We start from the raw sequence: 20,990 nt of genomic DNA, 5'->3' as shown, positions 1-20,990 counted from the left end.
TGCTCTGTGATTTTTGCATAAGGCACTAAATCCCTGGCCCTACCTCAAAGCCAACACCCCAACAACAGTCTTCTCCATCCTCCACCTTTACCCCTGCCTGGAGCCGCCTTCTGCATCACAAACTTCTTTTTAAATGTGATATCGACTGGACTTTTCCACATCCGCACTGTTTGGGCAAGCCTTATTAGCGGAAACCATGGCTAAAGGAAGACCAAACGTGGTTCCTTAACTCATTTCACAGCCGTTGGAACTAAGTGTAGTGTTTTTTCAATAAAAGAGTATTGAAGAGAAATAACTAATGATGCTAGTCTAGATGGTCCCAAAGATGTAAATGTGCCCCCACAGGAGACACCACATTGAAAAACACAATGTAAATATGCGATTTAAAATGTTGTGCCATGAATGGCAGAGTGTTATTCCAATAACCAAGTATCTAGCCATTATCTGAAAGCAGGTCAGCCCAAAATGGTTTGTAGGTGGAAAGTAGTTTAGAATATATCAAATGCTTGTTTTAATTTATCCAATATACTTGTCAGCTTTTGTAATATGGTTAAGGCTATTTTCCCCAAAAATGAAATAGACTCAGTCTTGCCTGATGGGTGAATTGCTGCTAAATGGGACAATTCCCAGCTCATACAGAAATATTAATCTTTGAATATTACCCTGAAAATGGATGCACAAGATATATCCAGTCTCTCACACAGGGCTCAGCAATGAAACATTGGCTATGTCTAGACTGTGCTCTTTCACTATCCCTGTAAACCTCTTTCTACGAGGAATAAGGGATGAGTAAAGAAAAACACTTTTTTCTAAAATTTGGCACTGTGTAGATGCGCCAAATTTCAGAAAAGCCTCTTTCGAAAGTAAATTGGAAAAAGATACATAATTTGCATACTGAAAATTGCATGTATTTTTCAGATTTAACATTGCAGTGTTGACCTAGCTGTCTTTACAGGGGGGCTTGAGTGAGAGTACTCATGGATCCTCAATGAGTGGAAGCACCCTAAAAGTTCCTGGAAATGACTCTGGGTTGTGGTGTGCAAAAATAGACTTATCTTAAATTATTTATGAGACTTGGAAAAGAAAAACAGTATGGTTGTTATAGAGATGTGATAGTGCTTCCCACATCGTAAATTTCATGGATTTTTTTTAAGCTAGAAAAGACTATTACGATCATCTAAAATAGCACAATCACTGCTCTGAAGTGTTTGTTTCTTCGTCCAAAAGCAGTAATACCATAACTGCTAAGGAGATACAGTGTTGGGGTCCTTTGTAATCACAAAAATGGGTCTCTTGTTACCTTCCCAGTCAATGCCACAACAGTGTATCTTTGACATGGAACTCCAATGAAGTCAGCAGAGCTGAATTCAAAATTAATATTACATTATGAAAAGTGGTTACTAAAGATAGCGATACCCATGTGTAGGGGGTAATGAGTGGATAATGGAATCCAAGTTAGAAAGAGTTTTTAGATGTTAATGTTTAGGCCATGGACGGGGAACCTAAGGTCTGGGGGCCAGATGTAGCCCCAGCTTACCTGGGTTTGACTCCTGAGACTCAGGGCTTCCCCCAGCATTGGGGAGCCCATGCTGGTGAGGAGTGCTTTTTTTGTTTCTCAATTGTGTGCAGCCCCGACTGATTTTTCTTTGGAACAATGACTCTTACCCAAAAAGGGCTCCCCACTCCAGTTTAGGCTATTGTAAAAACACAAGTTTTAAATTTGGAAATTTGGGTTTTATTAAGGATTAATGATCATTGTGTTTTTCATTGTTAGAGAAGAGTTTAAAAATGTCTCTAGCTACAAGAAATTTTCTACCTACATTTCCCAAGAAAACAAAGGAAATTATGTGACATTTCTGAAACATTTAAAGCCAAAATTAATCCTGAAATGAATTTTTGAAGTATTATAAATCCAAGTACTGAAATAATAGCACAATGGTGTTGCAAAAGTAACCCAAACAATTATTCTGTTCTGGTAACAGCTCTTTTGTGCTATGAGTAAACAGGTGTTTTGAGACTCTAAAACAAATTTAGGACATTAGTTAGGGAGAGATTAGTCTGGATGTATCATAAGCATCAGATGATATACTGCGCCATTGTATGTTCAGTGTTAATATTTTGTGAAACTTTTCTATAATTACTTTGTTTACCAGTATTTCTTTCCAATGATTTTGTGACAACGATCTCCCATTATGTTTTATTTATCTCTTTAATAATATACCCACAGTAACTTTTTGTATTAAAAATAATTATTAGTTACCAATGACAACTTCTTGCTATTTGTGTGCAAGTCATGGTTTATATAATATAATTTTTGTTGGAAACACTTCAGCCCATAAGTTGGGCGATCCTTCTAGAAATCATTGACATTATATAGATTGAGCTAAGGCATTTTAAATTCTTCCTTTACTTTGTTTACACATTGGCTGAGATAAAAACTGATGCTCTTTCCTTTCTGTTTCTATAGGTTCTATACAGATTAAAGGAAAAAATTCAGTTCTCGCTTCGACAAGATAAGGAGAAAAAACAGGAGATCCACCTTTCACCCATTTCCCTGCAGACAACTCAGTCTGAGTACAAGACAGCAAACAGAATGGTCCAACCTGAACAGGCTCCTAAAGTTGTAAATGTCATAGTGGATCCTCAAGGCCAATGTGTTCCTGAGATCAAACCTCCACTGTCTGCCAGTCCGTCACCTTTCAGAATGAAACCGGTGGGCCTTCAAGAAAGGTAAGTTTATGCCCCAGCACACTCAACATTTACTGTCTCACTTCAAGATTTCGAAGCAATCAGCTCCTTCAGAGAAGCATGAAAAGGTGCCCATTCAACACAGTGAGTGCCTTTGCCATACATTTTAAAACACGGGAATGTAGGTGACCAAAGCTGCGACATTTATTTTCCCTCACCCCCATCACACGTCAGACATGAACATTTTAACACCTCGCCCATCATACTTCCCACCAGACAGAAATCCCACCCTCACCAGCCTCCAGGTAGGTCTACTCCGCAATCAAACACTGGCAGCTGGTCTGTGTCAGCTGACTCAGACGTGGGCTACCTGTCAGTTTGTAGATGTTCAGGGATGGCATGCTTCCTGGGCTCTAGAACCTTCCTCTGTCACTAGGTCTCAGAGCCGAAGCACCAGCCCGCCCCAAAGCATCTGCACCCCAATTAAACATCCCTGGAGCCTAAGTCAGCTGACACAGGCCAGCCATGAGTGTTTGACCGCAGTGTAAATATAACCTCAGGACATAATTCCACCTTTTCCTTTGCATCCTCAGTGGGCATTGGACTCTGTGGGCAACTAATGCCTTTGAGTCTACAAACACGCTAAAACAATAGCTCACAGGGATGAGAAATGCCCCAACTACTCTGAAATCTCTCTACCCCAAATACGACACAGCACAGGGGCAGGGCTCTGGCATGGGGGCAGCACCGAGGAGGCTCAACATAAGGTATTCATAATGCCTTGGCTTTCCTTAGCTTAGACTTGCACCGCTTTCTACCATTTGCTTATTTTCCCTCTTTTTTGTTCTGATTCACTTGCTGTGTATTATTCAAATCCCAGTTTGTGAATTTTCTAGGGCAGGGACTGTCTTCATGATGCACCAGGGGGCCCTAATCCTTAGAATCCTTCGACATGACTGCAGTATAACTAATTAGCATCATCCAGGCAGGCAGGGTTGTTCTGCTGCACCTAAGCAGGAATGTAGGAGTGTGATGCCCTCTCCCTTGATGGCAACCATCAAATGGGTGAGCCCATTGCCATATCTGGCAGTAGGGGGAAATCTGTGACTCCACCTCTTGAGGAGGTAGAGAAGCACTATGACTTCTGCCCAGAGGGCTCCCCACTCGCACAGATGTGTCAGTCCATGTAAAAGTTGCTGGTGAAATTTTTGACAAATTGGGTTTTTTCCCAAAACAATGCCAATTCATCAAACCAGCATGCCTCACAAAATCTCCCAACTCAGCAGGGGGATTGAAAAATAAAACACTTTGAAATTGGCAACGTGGGACATTGTGACATTTTCAAACCAGAAGGATGCATTTTTTGAGTCAACGTGACATTTCGTTTCCACCGTTAATAAATTTAAACCAAAAAAAAGTAAAGTTCTCCCCCAATGACACAAAAATGAAATGTTTTAAAATTCTTGAACAGTTTCTATTGATTGGCTGATTGGTTGCTTGATTAAAATTTTAAGTTTTTTACTTTTCATCAAGATCTGGGACAGGCAAAATTAGAAATCTCAAAAATTCTCTCTGGATGGGAAAACATTTTCCTACCCAGCCCTAACTGGGTGTCCCAGCTGGACTGCAAAGCCCCTACCATGAGCAAGGTCAGGATTTGACTCTCTAAATCACTCCTTTTTTAACAAGAATGGAGGTGCTTGGTACAGAAGCACATACTGTTCACAGTTACCACTGCTGATGTATTGCTGAAATAATTCTTTGACCTTGTCCAACTTAAAATATACTTCGTTTATGGATAATCCAGTAGATTCTTTGCACGTCTTTTGCTGCCTGTCTTGCAAGTAGGAAACTTGCTTACCATTTTATATGCAGTTAGTATTTGCATTTTTCAGACATATTTAATGTCTCTAATAAAATACATGCAATACATACTGTGGGACAGTAATATGATGATTAAGGCTGTTGAGAAGAAGCATGATTGCCTTCCTGGTGCTATCATGATCCCAAATCAATGTTCCATCCGTAGCAGCACTGGTAAAATAAGGAAGAGAAAGGAAATATTTGCATGACTTTAATTTCAGGAGGAGGGAGAGAATTAAGGCTTTATTTCCTGCTAACAAAATTTACCAAAATCACACAAAATCTCAGCCTTCATTATCAACCACCTGTCCTGAAACTAGTACTGTTTAACAGGAACCCTTTGTAACAGAGCTCACTTTAAAGCAGGGGTGGGGGAACTTTTTTGGGCCAGGGGCCGTTGGCCCAGAGAAAAATCAGTCAGGTGGGGATTCACTGGGGGTTGGAGTGCCAGTGCGGGCTCCCCAGTGTTGTGGGGGGAGGAGCTCTGAATCTCGAGGGCTGGATCCAGGTAAGCTGCATCTGTTCCTAAGGTTCCCCACCCTGATTTAAATAAAGATCTAAACATGTGCACACATTACATCTGAACTATGAGTGCTGCAGTGATCACTCAGTGTTGCAGTCAAGTTGTTAGATGATGGGACAGTGGCATCTAGAGGAGGGAGAACAGATTGCAACATATCTTGGGTTTCATTCCTGAGTAGGAAAAGGAAAGATGTGTTCCACTGGAAAGATGGGCACATACATTTCTTTCTGCAGCCCTTTCAGTTGCCCAGTTTAAGGTTCTTGACCTGCGTCACTTTAAACTGAAAGCTTTTAATTGCCTTTGAGCAGCACCCTACTTTTAGTGGATCTTGAAATGCTGATTTGGTAGAATGTTAGCAAAGCATTCCATGTTAACTTTTGTTCTGGTTTTGAGGCAAGACAGCACAGCGATAGTGCCGTGCTCACGTCAAGCACTATAAGGCAATAGGTGAATTCCTTTTTCTAATGTTAAAAGAAAGCTGTGTTTCCATATTTGGCATATAGTAAATGTTTGCCCCATAGAAGAGTTGGTGGTTAAAGATATATACAGGAATGGCATAGAGATGTTAGACAGGCTATGTCAAAGCTATGTTTCTAGATCCCATTCTGGTTAATTAGTGATTCTTGGCTAAGAAAGTTGAAGGGTCTTCACAAGGCCTTCTGGCACATTGTAAATTATTTAGCAGAGGGTGCTTGAGAATTGCTGTTTTCTGGCACCTTCATTCTCCAGTCTCCCTGACAAAAACCTATTATACTGGCAGCATGCCTCATCTCATTTCTGACCCAACAAGCAGGAGAACTAATGTTCTCCAGTATAAATGTCCTGTGAGGCATACAGTAGTTGCTTCAGGCTTACACTCTCTCCTGTAATATTGCATGCTGCATAACCAAAATTGGTCTGAAAACCAATATTTTTCCCACAAAAAGGTCATGCCTAATTTTCATCTCAGCTGGTCCAGAGTTAATCTTGGTTTACAACACTGTACCCAGAATCAGAATGTGATGCATAGTGATTTGGTCTTTTAAAATTGTAGTCTGACTAGTAAAGTACTTCTTTTCGTGTCCTTGTAACAAATTAGATGTTTTCCCAGAACCATGCACAAGCAATGGTGTTTCCCATAGCTGCAGCAAAATCCTCCTTTGTATAAATCGCCCCAAATAATCAGCAAATGAGCAGGTGCTCCATGGTCTACATTTCATTGCAGTTGCATGCATGTGGGCATTAGTAAAGCACTGAAGTGCTATTAAAACTATTGAGAAGTTAAAACACAAAAGTGCCAGGTGCTCATTACAAAAAGAGAAAAGGAAATAAGTTATCACACCAGCAAATCATACATAGCATTTACTAATGAAATTATTCATGTTGCCATTATTGGAACAAAGCCATACTGGCTCAGACCAGTATCCTGTCTTCTGGAAGTGGCCAGTGCCAGGTACGTCAGAGGGAATGAACAGAACAGAGCCATATCAAGTAATTCCTCCTATGTTAGCCACTCCCAGCTTCTGGCAGTCAGAAGCTAGCAACTCCCAAATCATGGGTAGCATCCCTGACCATCTTGTCTAATAGCCATTGATGGACCTAGCCTCCTTGAACTTATCAATTCTTTTTTGAGCACACTTGTAATTTTGGCCTTAACAGCATCTTCTGGCATGAATTCTACAGCTTTACTACGTATAGAAGTACTTCCTTTTGTTTGTTTTATACTTGCTGTCTATTTATTTAATTGTGGCTATGTCTAGACTGCATCCCTCTGTCGACAAAGGGATGCAAATCAAGCACATAGAAATTGCTATTGAAGCAGGGATTTAAATATCCCACGCCTCATTAGCATAAACATGGCCACCACTTTTTTTCAAAATGGATTTTTTTTTTCGGAAAAAACGGCCTTGAAAAAGGAGAGAGATGGGACTGCAGCATACTTAAACTAAAGGAAACTTAAGAGTTCACAGGCCGAAGTGTGAATCCCAAACGCAACACTCTGGTGAGTGCCCAGCAGAGGGGCTGACAGACATTCCTGGCCCCTGGGCAAGGTGGGGTGGGCTAGCTCCACGCTCCCAATAGGGGTGAGGCCTTGGGAGGAAGGGGTGGGGCTGAGGGCAGCCAGCCCTCAACACTGCTCAGAGTACACTCCACTTCCCCCACCCCCCATCTATCCCTCAGTGCCACCTGGAGAGTGGCAACAGTGAGCTCTGTATGATGATTTAAAGGGCCTGGGGCTCCAACTGCCAGAGCTTCTGTGGTAAGAGGTGCCATGGCCAGTAGCCTCGGGCCCTTTTGAATCGCCAGGTCCTGGGGGAATTGCCCCATCCCCTCCATCAGTGGACCTAGTGCCCAGGCAAGGGGAGCTCTAATAGACCTCAGTGTGGACACTTTTTATAATTTAGAACATGAACTGGGGGGCTTAGTAAGAAACTTTCCCTGGGAGCAAATAATTCCATAACTGCCCACTGCTGGATTTTTTTAAACCTTCCTCTGAAAGGGTATGTCTACACTACAGCATTAATTCGAGTTAACTTAATTTGAAATAGTTAATTCGAATTAAGGTAATTCGAAATAACGCATCTCTACACAAAAACTATTTTGAAATAGTGTTTTGCTATTTCGAAATAGCACGTCCACACTAAGTGGACCCTGAACCGAAGTTAAGGCTGGCCGGAACCAGTGTTGGCAGGGCATCATCTTAGGACTTAGTGTGTGGGGCAGCTGCCTGAGGGTAACTGAGCTCCGTGCTTCAAGGGACCCTATCCCCATCCCAGACAGACAGTTCTCAGGGTTCCCCACTTGCTTGTCTACCTCGATGAGGGACAACAAAGAAGTCCTGTCTTGGAGTGCCCGCACTCAGGACACCACAGCACTTGGACACATGGAGCCAGAGCTGCCCCGGGCACGCCGGTGTATCTCGTGGGGTCATTGCCATCAGCCTGGCTGCACTTGCTGCAGGCTGCCATCCGGGGCGTCCATTGGGGGACTGTCAGGATCCAGGAGGCCCTGCAGGAGAGCGTCCACCCTGAGGAGCCCTCAGAACCACTCCAGTCCTCCCCACCAGGGGCTCATGCCCCATTCTTCCCTCATGTCCTTCCACTTACTCCTCCCTAGCCCCACTTCCTGATGTCAAATAAAAGACACGTATGTTCAAAAATACAAACTGTGTTTATTGATCAAAACTGGGGGGAGGATGAACCTCTGGGGAGACTGGGAAAAGGAGGTGAGAGAGGGGAAGAGAGAGGGTAGAAGAGGGGAGGGGGAAACCTGGGAGGAGGGAGCTGGAAGGGGGAAGCAAGGGGAAGAAGGGGGAGGGGAAGCTCAGGGCCCAGCTTCGGGGGTCTTGCCAGACCAACTTGATTTTCATGCAAACCTGCCTCTGGGTTTACATGTGGCCTTTGGTGGCCGGGCTGGCAGCTCTCCTGCCATAGACAGCCAGTGCATTCCTCCATCTAGTGCAGAGATCATGGATGTTGGGGGCATCCCCCCAAACCTGAATAAGGTCCATGATCTCCACCCTGGACCAGGAAGGCACCCGCCTTCTCCGGGCCCTGGCAGGCTCCTGGGAGCTGGCAGACTGGTCCTGGGGAGCGGTGGAGGGCTGGCTGCCAGTGGCTTGCTGGCTCATGTTTTGGAGCCACTGGGTCAGGGGCCCCGGTGGCCACTGCTGGCTCTGGGCTGGCAGACTTGGAGCTGGCACAGGCACTGTAGCCAGGGTCTACCCCTTTAATGTCTCTGGGGCTGGGGGAGAGGAGAGTAAGTTTTCCTGGTTGTGCCCAGAGTAGCCACCAGGGCTCCCTTGGAAGGGCTGGAGGCCACCTATTTTGAATTAAGTGTCTACACAGCACTTAATTCGAAATAGCTATTTCGAATTTGGCGTTACTCCTCATAGAATGAGGTTAACTAAATTCGAAGTAAGCACTCCACTATTTCGAATTAATTTTGAAATAGCAGTTTGCACGTATAGATGCTATTAAAGTTAATTCAAAATAACAGCTGTTATTTCGAATTAACTTTGCAGTGTAGACATACCCAAATATCATTGCTGATAGAGGCAAGGTATTGAACTAAATGTACCACTGGTCTGATCTTTTATGGCAATTCCTATGTAAATTTTTACAGATCTGCTCTTTTTTGGTTATTTTACATAGGTACAAAAATGAAATTACAGTATCTGAACCTCCTATTCATTATCTCTTGCTTGTCAGACATCTTGTGGGTGATAAACATTAGCTGTACAATCATACTGATTTTAAATATAGTCCTGGCAGTAGTTTCGGAACTTGAAGAACAGTCTCCTTTAAATGAATCACTACATTACTGATAGTAAGTAGTAACTGTTGTGACCCAGTAGTTAGACATACTAAGGTGAGGTTTAAAAATGATACTCTTATTTGTTATGTTAATATAATAAAAGTCAAATAACAGCATCCCACTATTTGAACAAGTCTCTGTTTAATAAGACAAATGTTGTCCAATAATTTTCTCTGTTTCTGTTCTGATTTTTTTTTAATTGGAACTCAATTGGTGTTTTAGGCATAATTAATCTATTGCATAATCTCATTATGACTAAAAATATTGCTGAGACTTTCTGCCATTAGATGAAATATTCTGTTCTGAGTAATCACTTAAAGCAATACTTTGTGGGTTGCACCTTGCATTGAAAAATTGTAAACATGCCAGTTTTTGTAGTGTCTGACATAAGTATGAGAACTTAATATATTTACAGGAAGGGGCCTTGAATTTCCTGGCCAAAACATACTTGCTTTGCATAGATTTTGGAGGATAAATTTATTCTATTGTGTTGAGCTGAATATGCTTTTGGCATTCTTAATTTAACTCTTAGGAGTTGTTTTCCAGGAAAAAGCAGAACTATGTGACAACCCAAAAGTGTTAGCTGGAGAACATGTTTGAAGTGATCTAAAAATGACACCTTACCCTATTAAAGGAATTAGAGAAGCAACAAGGAAAATTTCAGAAAATCCCATGCCACTGATTCACTGTGTAGCCTTGGATAAGCCACATAAATTCTCTATGTCCATGTTCCTGTTGGTAGGCATGCCTACTTCACAGGAGCATTGCAAGGATTAAAATAAGAATGTTTGTAAAGTATTTTGAAAGTGATACACCTTACTATTGCCTATGTGTATACCTTGAGGAGCAGGCAAGATTTTGCAAACAATAAGCTTAAATTCAATTTCTTCTATAGGTTTATGATTAGATAGTGCCTCCTAATTGTATTATTTGTTGTATTCCTCAACAGTGACCTGTATAGATCTATTGCATGGTACCTTTTAAACAAGGAGCATTTAACACTTTCAGCCCTGATCTAGCAATGAGGTGTTTTCTGATTTCTCCATGTAGGTCCTCATTAATTTTAATAGCGCTCCCAGGCATGGGATCTGCTTACATCAGGGTTTCCCAACCTATGGGTCGGGACCCAAATATGGGTCGCCAATTACATTTCAAAAGGGTCGCCAAGTGTCTCCCCAGGTGGTTCTGTCTCCTTTCCTCTCCCCGTTTTTGAATTGCCTTGGGTCACCAAGTCTTCCTGAATTGTCAAAATGAGTCCCCATCTGGAAAAGGTTGGGATCCGCTGGCTTACGTGGATCTTCTTGCAGCAGTTGGGCTTTGTTTGCCAGTTGTTAATCTGACAGTCCATAGTTTTTAAATCACATATCAGTAGAATAGGTAGAAATCTATGTTTAAATTGTGGGCAGGGCATAAATGCATCGATGTGCTAAAGAAGCACTAGGAGCTTAACCTAAAGCTCCTTGAAAGCATTGAAAGGACTCCCAGATGTTTCAGTGGGCTTTGTATCAAGCTCTAGCTGAGTATAGGGCCTTCAATCTGGCTAAGGAATAGCTATTCAGATCCCTTAATCTTTGGCTTCAGACTAAAGAGAAAATTCTGTCCACTCCAAGTCCTTTTGCAAAGCCTGCTTACTTGGACTTTATAGAGAGGAGAAGAATTTGAATGAGTCTTAGCTGCTTCATTAATCTCAATAGGACAACAACTCAGATGCCAACATAAGGATGACCATTTAAATATCAATTTTTACTATTTACCTTATGATTATTTCCAAAACGGCACCCAGCATATGTGGAGTGTTTTCACTGTGGATGAAGTTATCCGAAACAGGATTTAGAGATGTAAATACCTGGAAGCTCTGTTGGATAGTTGATTTAGGTTAGTTCTCTGTATGAGAGTCTGAAATAGGAAAAGAAAGAGCTAGGTGACTGTGAATTCCTTGGGAGGAAATCTTTAATGAAGAGCAAAAGATCTCATAGAAGTGGGAACGGATTTTATTTGGATTTGGAAAACAAGAGTAATCTATTTGTCTAGGTATTTTTATTCCTCTGCCCCATTTCACAGTATTTAAATAATATGGGTTTTAGAATAGTTATTTTAGAACAATGATGGCTTCTTCTCTATTATATTGTATAAAACTTTTCCAGGAGGGGTGAATCAATTGTTTGTGATTACATCTACCTTTCACCATCTACGTCTTTGTACTGCACCTAACACCTACATGCCTCATGAACTCTCTCTCAGGGCCTTGAATGCTTCTTGCCAGATTGATCCAAACTCAACTAGAATAGATGGGGCATTTCTCTCCCTAATTCCAGTGTTCTTTAGGCAGGTGGTACTATCTCAGATTTCCTTTATTTTTCCTGCAAAGTAAGAGATTTTCATAACTGCTGCCATTTGTATCTGGAGTAGGCCATCCTGGCAAGTTAGCCCACCTAATATTCAGAACAGTTGCACAGATTGCAACTTCACATTCTCTTGAAAGAAGAGAAGCAAGATCTCAGCCTAGTAGAAAGACACCAATGCCTGTGCTATAATTTATATTTGCCTTTTTATGCTCTTTTGGCCAGGAATTTTTAACATACTTTTATTGTATTGCCAGGTCTCTTATCTTGCGTTTATTCTTGTTACTCTAGTTGCTACTGGTTTTAACTTGTACACAGGAAACTGCAGTGCCAATCAATTGAGTTCCCAAGGTGACAGGAAACCCTATTTGGTCAGATGTTGATTGTGCTTGTCTTTACTGCTCCACCCATCACATTTTCTTCCTTTTTGGCTGAAGTTAAGACAAATTAATCATTGGCCACCATCTGGCAGACAGTTTTGGTGGTGTGTCAGTTAATTGTCCAGCAGACCTGTTAAAAAGTAGTAAGTAGTGTAATAAGCTGAAGGGAAGTTTCAGTGGTAGGACTAAAATCTTTTAGGAGGCCTAGAATCACACACTGACTTTGACAGAATGAGTCATATGGGTAATTATGAGAAAACTATGGTCTTGTCTACAGGCAAGAAATTTGGCTTTCTAACTGCTGTCTGGTTCCAGTAGCATGCATGTCGGCACACTTCACACCTACAGAGGAAAGTGTTTTCAGTGGGACATGGGTGTTCATTTGGAAAAAACTTGCTTCCATTAAGGCTAACCCCTGTGTGATCCTCCACCATTCAGTTCTCCGCTGGTGCAGCACCGGTGCTAATAGTATCACTGAGAAAACAGCTCTGAATATGCTTATAGTGCTTTCATTAAAATTCCACAGAGATGTTCTGTTAGCTTTACTTCTTCTACAACAATACACTGCATAGAGGTCAAGCTGACAAAGCCACTTATCTGCACAAATGCACATACCAAAGAGCTCAGCTACATGCTATTCAGCATTCAATTTCTTCACAAAACACTTCGTTTGTTTTGAATGCATAGTGTTTGTCAGGTTGGTGGCCTTATAGGTGTGGACTGATATACAGCTAGGTCCTCTCATTTCTCCAGCATGGAGTGCTTTTTACACTGCTTTGCTTTAAGGGTTGACGCTCCAGATCTCCTCACACCTAGCCTCCAGCATGTAAGTTACTCCCAATTATATTATATTATGAGTGCTATAACCAGGCACTCACGTATTATACTATAGACACTGCCTGCAAATTCCCAGTCCCAGACTGTCCCCCAGCAATGTGTCTTCTAAAGCTCAGCTCTCTCTAATATAAGTTCATATAAAGCCTGTCATTTAAATTGATGTGCACAGATCCTGTTGTCCCAAATGGAGTTTCCCAAACACTTCAATCCAAACACACAGATTAAACAATAAAACAAATGTATCAACCACAAAAAGATGTTAAGTGAGTTCAAATTAAAATACATAAAAGTCAGAATTGGTCACAAGAAAATAAAAGTAAAACACAACTAATACAGGCAGTCCCCGGGTTACGTACAAGATAGGGACTGTAGGTTTGTTCTTAAGTTGAATTTGTATGTAAGTCAGAACTGGCTCCAGATTCAGCCGCTGCTGAAACTGATCAGCGGCTGACTACAGGAAGCCCTAGGCAGAGTTGCTCCTGGAATCAGCCGCTGATCAGTTTCAACAGCGGCTGAATCTGGACTCCTGGGACAGAACAGCTGGGGCACTGCCGGGTAGGTCCCCGCAGGACCAACCCGGCAGCACCCCAGCTGCTTACCCCAGGCATCCCGCAACAAAAGCCTGGTCTGCTGGGGGGGGAGCACTAGCTGCGCTCCCTCCCCCCCCCAGCAGACCAGGGAGACCCGAGCAAAGCCTCACAGGCGGCGGGGGTCCTCCGCCTCTGTGGCTTTGCTCCTGTCTCCCTGCTGTGCACAGGAGACCCGATCAAAGCCGCAGAGGCGGGGGATCCCGCCGCCTGTGCGGCTTTGCTCCGGGGCAAAGGAGCAAAGCCGCACGGGCAGCGGGGTCCCGCCGCCTGTGCGGCTTTGCTCGGGTCTCCCTGCTGTGCTGGGGGGGACTCCCCCCCAGCACAGCAGGGAGACCCGAGCAAAGCCGCAGAGGCGGGGGACCCTGCCGCCTGTGCGGCTTTGCTCCGGGGCAAAGGAGCAAAGCCGCACGGGCAGCTGGGTCCCGCCGCCTGTGCGGCTTTGCTCGGGTCTCCCTGCTGTGCTGGGGAGTCCTCCCCAGCACACCAGGGAGACCCGGAGCAGCTTTTCTCGCCCCGGAGGACGCGGTGGCGGGACCGCTGCGCTCTGGGCGGTCCCGCCGCCTGCGAGCTCCGGGGAGAGAAAAGCCCCATTCGTAAGTGCAGATCCGACGTATGTCGGATCCGCATAAGTCGGGGACTGTCTGTATCTAGCTTAAAAAGCTAAGTGAATTCAAAAAACATGTTACAACACATGGGTAATTCTTTTCAGTCACGATCCCGCTCCCAGTCCAAACTGTTTCCTTTGTTCTTCAGGTGGTGTGAATGCTGTGAGTACAGAGAAGAGGGAGGAATACTTTGGGTTGTCTTCTCTTTATATCTCTTTCTCTTGTTCAAGAATCATCTCTTTCTGAGATTCAGAACACAGAAAATCTGTGTGGATGGGAACCTCAAGCCGTTTCTTTGTCAAGATGTTTGTTTTCACCCACATCCTGTCAAAAATGGCCACTTACTCATGCAACATAGCCACACATATTTTACCAGGACAATAATGATCAGCCAATTATGAGTTTTCAAATGATGGGGTTTTCAAAACCCTGTCATGGGGTGAATATGCCCAGCCCTCTCAGGGGCTGGGTGGTAGGTCTTTAAAGCACCTCAAAGAGTACACCACATCACATACTTCCCAATCCCTTCAGCTCAGGGCCAATCACTATACCCCTTCTCCAATACAACAATCTGGACTAGTGGCCACCGTCAGTAAAACACCCTCTTCTGAAAAGGTAGTGAGGCCGAGCAGACAGAATCAGTAATTGCCCCCTTTTCTCAGGGAAGTGAGGCCTAATGGCCAGAGTTAGTTTCATTCTCTTCCCTCAGGGCAGTGAGGTCTAGTGGCCAGAGTCAATAGCAACCCTCCTTGTTCGCAGGGCAAAGGCCTAGCATCCAGAGTCAATAAACACAACTGTAGCAAAGTAATAGGACCTGGGCCCATCCTTTCCACCAGGTCCCAGCCGAGGGCCCTGTCAGCTGGGTGAGCATGTCCCATCACTAGCTCAGCAGGGAATCTGCCCTAAACACCCCACTCTGGGCAACTTCCTACCAATCTCACAGCTTCTCAGCTGACTTCTTCTCCAGTTTCTACCAGGCTGAGGGCTTCTCCAGTCATTCTCCAGTGACTGGCCTTTGCAGTTTAGTCACTCTATAGCTCTTCTTGCAGAGCTGTGGCAGTGCCTCCTTCCTCTGTGATGGTCAGCCTTGATTGAGCTGCTCCACTGGTCTTTATACCTATCCTCCAGCTGGAGCATGCTCAACAGCTGGTTGTGGGGGTGTCTCAGCCAGGTAGTCCTGGTTAACTCTTTCAGGTCCAGTGTGGAGTTGGTATACCCCATCACAACTCCCAAGAGCATAATTTGTACAAAACACATCATAGTCCTGTAAAAGGAGGAGATATAAACTGTCACAGTGAGGCAATATTTTTATTGAATCAACTTCTGTTGGTGAGAGAGAAAGCTTTCTCACCAACAGAAGTTAGTCCAATAAAAGATATTGCTTTACTCACCTTGTCTCTCTAATATCCTAGGACAGACATGGCTACAGCTAAACTGCCTATATGAAACAACACCTACGTTTTTAGAAATCTGGTGGAGATGCTAATTTACAGACTTCATTGATGAATGAAAGATCAATTTCATGAAAAAGGTCACGGAATAATGCATATTTCCCATCTCCCATAGAAGCACAAAGTATCTCTGTATTTAAGGAGTTGGTCCTCTGACAGCATCTATAAAAATATTCTAGTGGAAAATCCTCTCCCATTCTCCTTATTCTGTGAAAAATTGCCTTTTTCTTTGATTTGTTTTTTGGTTTGGACCCTCTACAAAGGGATGTTTCCAAAGCTTCTGTTTGCCTACTGTCAATTATTTTTATTGACCCAATTGTACTAGCCACCAACATCCATTATGTACCTCTCTGTTAACTGATCCCCGTCTTATAATAATCAGCCATACGATACATCCTTATTATTAGAAGTTGTTAAATCCATCTCTAGCCCAGGAGAAAACACTTTCTAAGAGACACTACAGTTAAAATCTGAAGTGCAAGTTGTTACTTTTATTACATACCTTGGCATGCCAAGATTTGAATATTTCTGTAGTTAACTTTTGCGTCTTTTTTCCATGTAGTGCCTCTTGTAGCACTGTGGATGTTCTTGAACAGATATAGGGCTAGTGGATGTGATCCCCAGAGGTAGAATGGCTGTCAGACTTGCAACTCTGGGAAAGAAAAACAAGAAAACATGCTGGACATGTGCAGAATATGAAAAACTATTCAAATAAAACTTACTGGTAAAGGAGCACAAAATGAGACCTGCTCCTGGAAGACCACACGAGTTCAAGAAGAAAGGAAGAGATAGATGCAGTTCAGTTTCTGGAATGAAAGGAAAATGAGAACAGCAGGCAGACAGCATCCATGACACAAGAAAAGCTGACTACACAACGAACCCAGGAATTAACCCTCACATCAGAAACTCCATGCAACACCATAAAACAGGGCTATGCTACTTATTGGACTGCCTCCTAACTCTTTACCTCCTTCTCACCCCTAGGGAGCTGTCCCCAAAATTGTGGGGTAAGTACTCAGAAGGTAGTATGACTGTAATTGCCTAATACAGCCTAAGTACAACCACAAGGCAAACTGTACCCACAACAGTATGATTAACATGGACACTGCTGCATCGATACTTACACTTGTACTATCCTATTATTTCAGTTACCAGTTGTTAAAGTCACTTTTATCCACAGCCACTGTGTGCAGACAGCTTCCACTGTTTAACATTGTTGGCAAGTAGATCTGCCTGTTTTCTAATCTTAAAAGTTATTAATTAGAATTTATATGGACCCTTGTGTCTGAAGATCAAAATATTTCAAAACACGAGGTAGACATAGAAGATGAAGTTGTTCAACAAGGACTTCAAGCTTGATCCTCTTCAAAATATAAAAATTTAAAATCTTCCACCTGAACCAGTTTTCTTTCAGGTTAGATTCAAAATGAGAAGGAGCCAGTGCAAGCTATTGAGCCAATTTACTGACCTATGCATCAAATACATCTCCCGTGCAGAATTTCAGTCCATTCCTCAAGGGATGGGTTTGTTTCTCAAAATCAGAATAGTCCACCACAAATCAAAACAGATTAGCCAGGTTCCTGCTTCCTGGCCCCTCCTTACACCTCTTCCTCATAAGGTTTCTGTCTTTGCCCACACACCTCCAGTAATTCTTTGATGTAACCTGGAGTAATCCTATGCAGATCCTTTGCCCTGACCCTAGGTTCCCTGTTACAGGAGTTTTCCTGCACCTATAGGTGACTTCTCCTATTTTTGTCATGTGCTGGCCCTTTTTCTGAGGATTAAGTATCCTGAAGGCTATCACCTGTATATCCAAAGAATGACATGAAGTGGTTAAGTTACTAGACCAATGATTCAGAAGTCATTGTTAGTACTGGGTACATAACTTAGATCTCTGGGTTCTGTGCCTTACTACTAGACCATGCTATGTCTAAGAACAATGAAGAGAGGTGAACATTAAATGTTTCTCTGCAGTTACAGTATGCTGACTGGGATAATCTTTGAAAAGATGTAAGTTTTGTTAATATTATATAGTTTCACTTTCTATCCAGGACATGGAATGTTGTTATTTGTCTTAAGTCATACATTATTGGAACTTAATAAATAGTAATATAACTGTTAATTAATAAGTGGTAATTTTAGTGTTATTCTGAAGAATAACACCAGAACTTAACATCAGGGACAAAAAGGAGAAAAATCTGAAACAACAAGGCCCCCAAAAACGTAGTTAGCTATCAAGTATTGTACATAACTGCCATGCCCCAAAATGTCATTAACTTTAAGATTTCTCACGTGAACACCCCACAGAAATGCTCCTTAGGCTACAACTACACTGAATATTTATTTCTGAATAAGCTGTTCCGGAATAGTTATTCTGAAATAGCTTATTTCAAAATAGCATGTCTACACTGCAGGAAAGCCTCAAAATTAGTCTGAGGCAGGCTTCCCTAATGTAATCTCAATTTAGAGTCCCAGAGGAAAAACTTAGAATGGCCCTGCTGAGGGGCTATTTCAAAATATCAGTAGTGGAGTGTCTATACATGTCTTTTTTTGAAATAGCTGTTTCAGAATAGGCATTATTCATCATAGAATGAGGTTTACCGATTGCGGAATAAGCCACCCGTTATTTCAAAATAATTTCAAAATAACGGAATGGCTGTGAAAATGCTCACATAGTTATTTTGAAATAACGACCGTTATTCCAAAATAACTTTGTTGTGTAGACATACCCTCAGAGAGCTGCATAGTCAATGGGAAATTGTGGTGCTGTCTGGTATTGGCTTTAGATGGGCTGCATCTCCGTAGGTTTCCACAGTTCCCCTGAGATCTGGAATGTTAATGGGAAAATAACACAGCGGCGAACAGACTATCCAATAAGTTATTGGACTGCATTTGAGACAACTTTTTATTTCAGAAGGTTGAAAAAGCTACCGGGGGGAAACTGTTCTAGATTTGATCCTAACAAATAGGGAGGAACTGGTTGAGAATTTGAAAGTGGAAGGCAGCTTGGGTGAAAGTGATTATGAAATCATAGAGTTCATAAATCTAAGGAAGTGTAGAAGGGAGAACAGCAAAATAGAGAGAATGGATTTCAGGAAGGTGGATTTTGGTTGTGAAATCTCCACCTCTGGAGATATTTAAGAGTAGGTTAAATAAATGTCTATCAGGTATGGTCTAGACAGTATTTGGTCTTGCCATGAGGGCAGGGGACTAGACTTGATGACCTCTCGAGGTCCCTTCCAGTCCTAGTATTCTATGATTCTATGATTCCCTCCACTAAAACCTCACAAATCCCTCCTATCCTTGTAGCAATCAGTTTCCTAGAGTTTATGTTCTTCTGTCCTGAATTTGACAGTGGGACACAAAGGAAAAAATAACAGAAGAAGATCTACAGAACTTCACACAAGGACTAATAAATGATTTTGTCATAGTCTCTTCTCATTGTAGACATATGCATCCTTATTCACTTCAGAGGATTTGTACAGGTAACTGGGAGCAAAATTTGGCCCGCTGGACATGCATTGCTGAACAGAACTGAAATAAACAGTGGGTGGAGAAATGGAAGATTTAAAGCTCCTGTGAAAAATCAAAAAGATGGGATTTAAATTATCCCCCAAATGGCTGTTGTGTTTACATTCATTTCATCTGAGTTGTTACATTACCAGCATTGTGTTGACATCACCTCTTTCTACAATGCTTATTTAAGTTAGCTTGCAGTACTAGCTGCAGCATGGAGCCTTGCATTTTGACAGGGCTTTGTTTGAAGGTGTGGGGCTGCTGTTTATTTTGTTGCCTTTTGGAATTAGCTTTTTCTCCCTCACACAATACAGGCAGTCCCTGACTTACGCGGATCCGACTTACGTCGGAGCCGCACTTACGAACAGGGCTTTCTCGCCCCGGAGGTCGAGGTGGCGGATTGCTACCTGCGAGCTCCGGGGTGAGAAAGCCCTGTTCATAAGCTGCTCCGGTGCCCCTGGTCTACTGGAGACCGTCTCCAGCAGACCAGGGGCACCGGGCGGGTTCCCGTGCTTCTGAGGCTTCTGAAAATGACCGCTAGTTCTGACTTACATACAGAATCAACTTAAGAACCCCAGGCATCCCCAAGTCAGCTGCTGCTGAAACTGATCAGCAGCTGATACCAGGAAGCCCGGGGCAGAGCAGCTGGGGTGCTGCTGGGTTGGTCCAGTAGTGCCCAGAGCGGTGCTGCAGGACCAATCGGCAGCACCCCAGCTGCTCTGCCCCAGGGTCCAAAACAAAAGCCTGGTCTGCTGGGGGGAGGGGAGGCGGCACACTAGCTGCGCCCCTCCCCCCAGCAGACCACAGGCACCGGGACTGAAGCCGCAGCCGCGGGGGGTCCCGCGCCTCTGAGACTTTGCCAGAGCAAAGCCTCAGAGGCGCGGGACCCCGCTACCGCTGCGGCTCTGCTCCCCGTGTCCCTGGTCTGCTGGGGGGAGGGGCGCAGCTAGTGTGCCCCCCCCCAGCAGACCAGGCTTTTGTTTTGGACCCTGGGGCAGAGCAGCTGGGGTGCTGCCGATTGGTCCTGCAGCGCCGCTCTGGGCACTACTGGACCAACCCAGCAGCACCCCAGCTGCTCTGCCCCGGGCTTCCTGGAATCAGCTGCTGATCAGTTTCAGCAGCAGCTGACTTGGGGATGCCTGGGGTTCTTAAGTTGATTCTGTATGTAAGTCAGAACTAGCGGTCAGTTTCAGCAGCGGCTGAATCTGGACGCCAGTTCCGACTTACATACAGATTCAACTTAAGAACAAACCTACAGTCCCTATCTTGTACGTAACCCGGGACTGCCTGTATGTTTGTTTGGTCACTAGAAATTTGGAATAAAACATCTTTGGTAAGACACCATTCCTGCCATTTCTCTTATTTATAACTATATATAACTGAAAAGTTGATTTAAACTTCTTAATGTTGATCATTTTCTTACTTAGGGTGTGTCTAGACTACAGAGTTTTGTCGACAAAAGTGGACTTTTGTCGACAAAACTATACCTGCGTCTACACTACCGCTGAATTCTGTCAACATAACGTCGACAGAACTCAGCAGTTTTGTCGACGCTGGTAAACCTCATTTTACGAGGCATAACGCCTTCTGTCGACAGAGTTCTGTTGACAGAAGGTGTTATTGCATCTAGGGTTGTGTCTAGACTACAGGGTTTTGTCGACAAAGCAGCTTGCTTTGCTTAGTCTAGACGCTCTTTGTCGACAGAAGCTTTGTCGACAGTATCTGTCGACAAAACTTCTGTCGACAAAACCCTGTAGTCTAGACGTACCCTTAAGTAGGTAACACAAACACTCTTTCTTGTGATAATTCCAGTCTAAGATTCCCATAAAATATCAAAAGGAGCTTGTACCAGGTAGTTAAGGGAGAGCGCCAGTGATAGGCAGAGCATAATAAAGCTTC

General features: G+C 43.3%; 1 protein-coding gene across 3 annotated transcripts in view; it reads left to right on the top strand.

The window, feature by feature from the left end:
* PTPRR (protein tyrosine phosphatase receptor type R) overlaps window positions 1–20,990 on the top strand; it is a 222,929-nt gene that overhangs the window by 139,966 nt on the left and 61,973 nt on the right. For all 3 annotated transcript variants that reach the window (XM_075931784.2, XM_075931780.2, XM_006121562.5), the window contains one exon: window positions 2,468–2,730. In XM_075931784.2, coding sequence (XP_075787899.1) covers window positions 2,468–2,730 — 263 coding nt within the window. The remainder of the gene's footprint in view (window positions 1–2,467; window positions 2,731–20,990) is intronic.

Source organism: Pelodiscus sinensis, chromosome 1 (assembly GCF_052426305.1).
Source record: "Pelodiscus sinensis isolate ZL-2025 chromosome 1, ASM5242630v1, whole genome shotgun sequence".
Classification (NCBI taxonomy): Eukaryota; Metazoa; Chordata; order Testudines; family Trionychidae; genus Pelodiscus; species Pelodiscus sinensis.
This window is presented reverse-complemented; position numbering and strand designations above follow the sequence as displayed.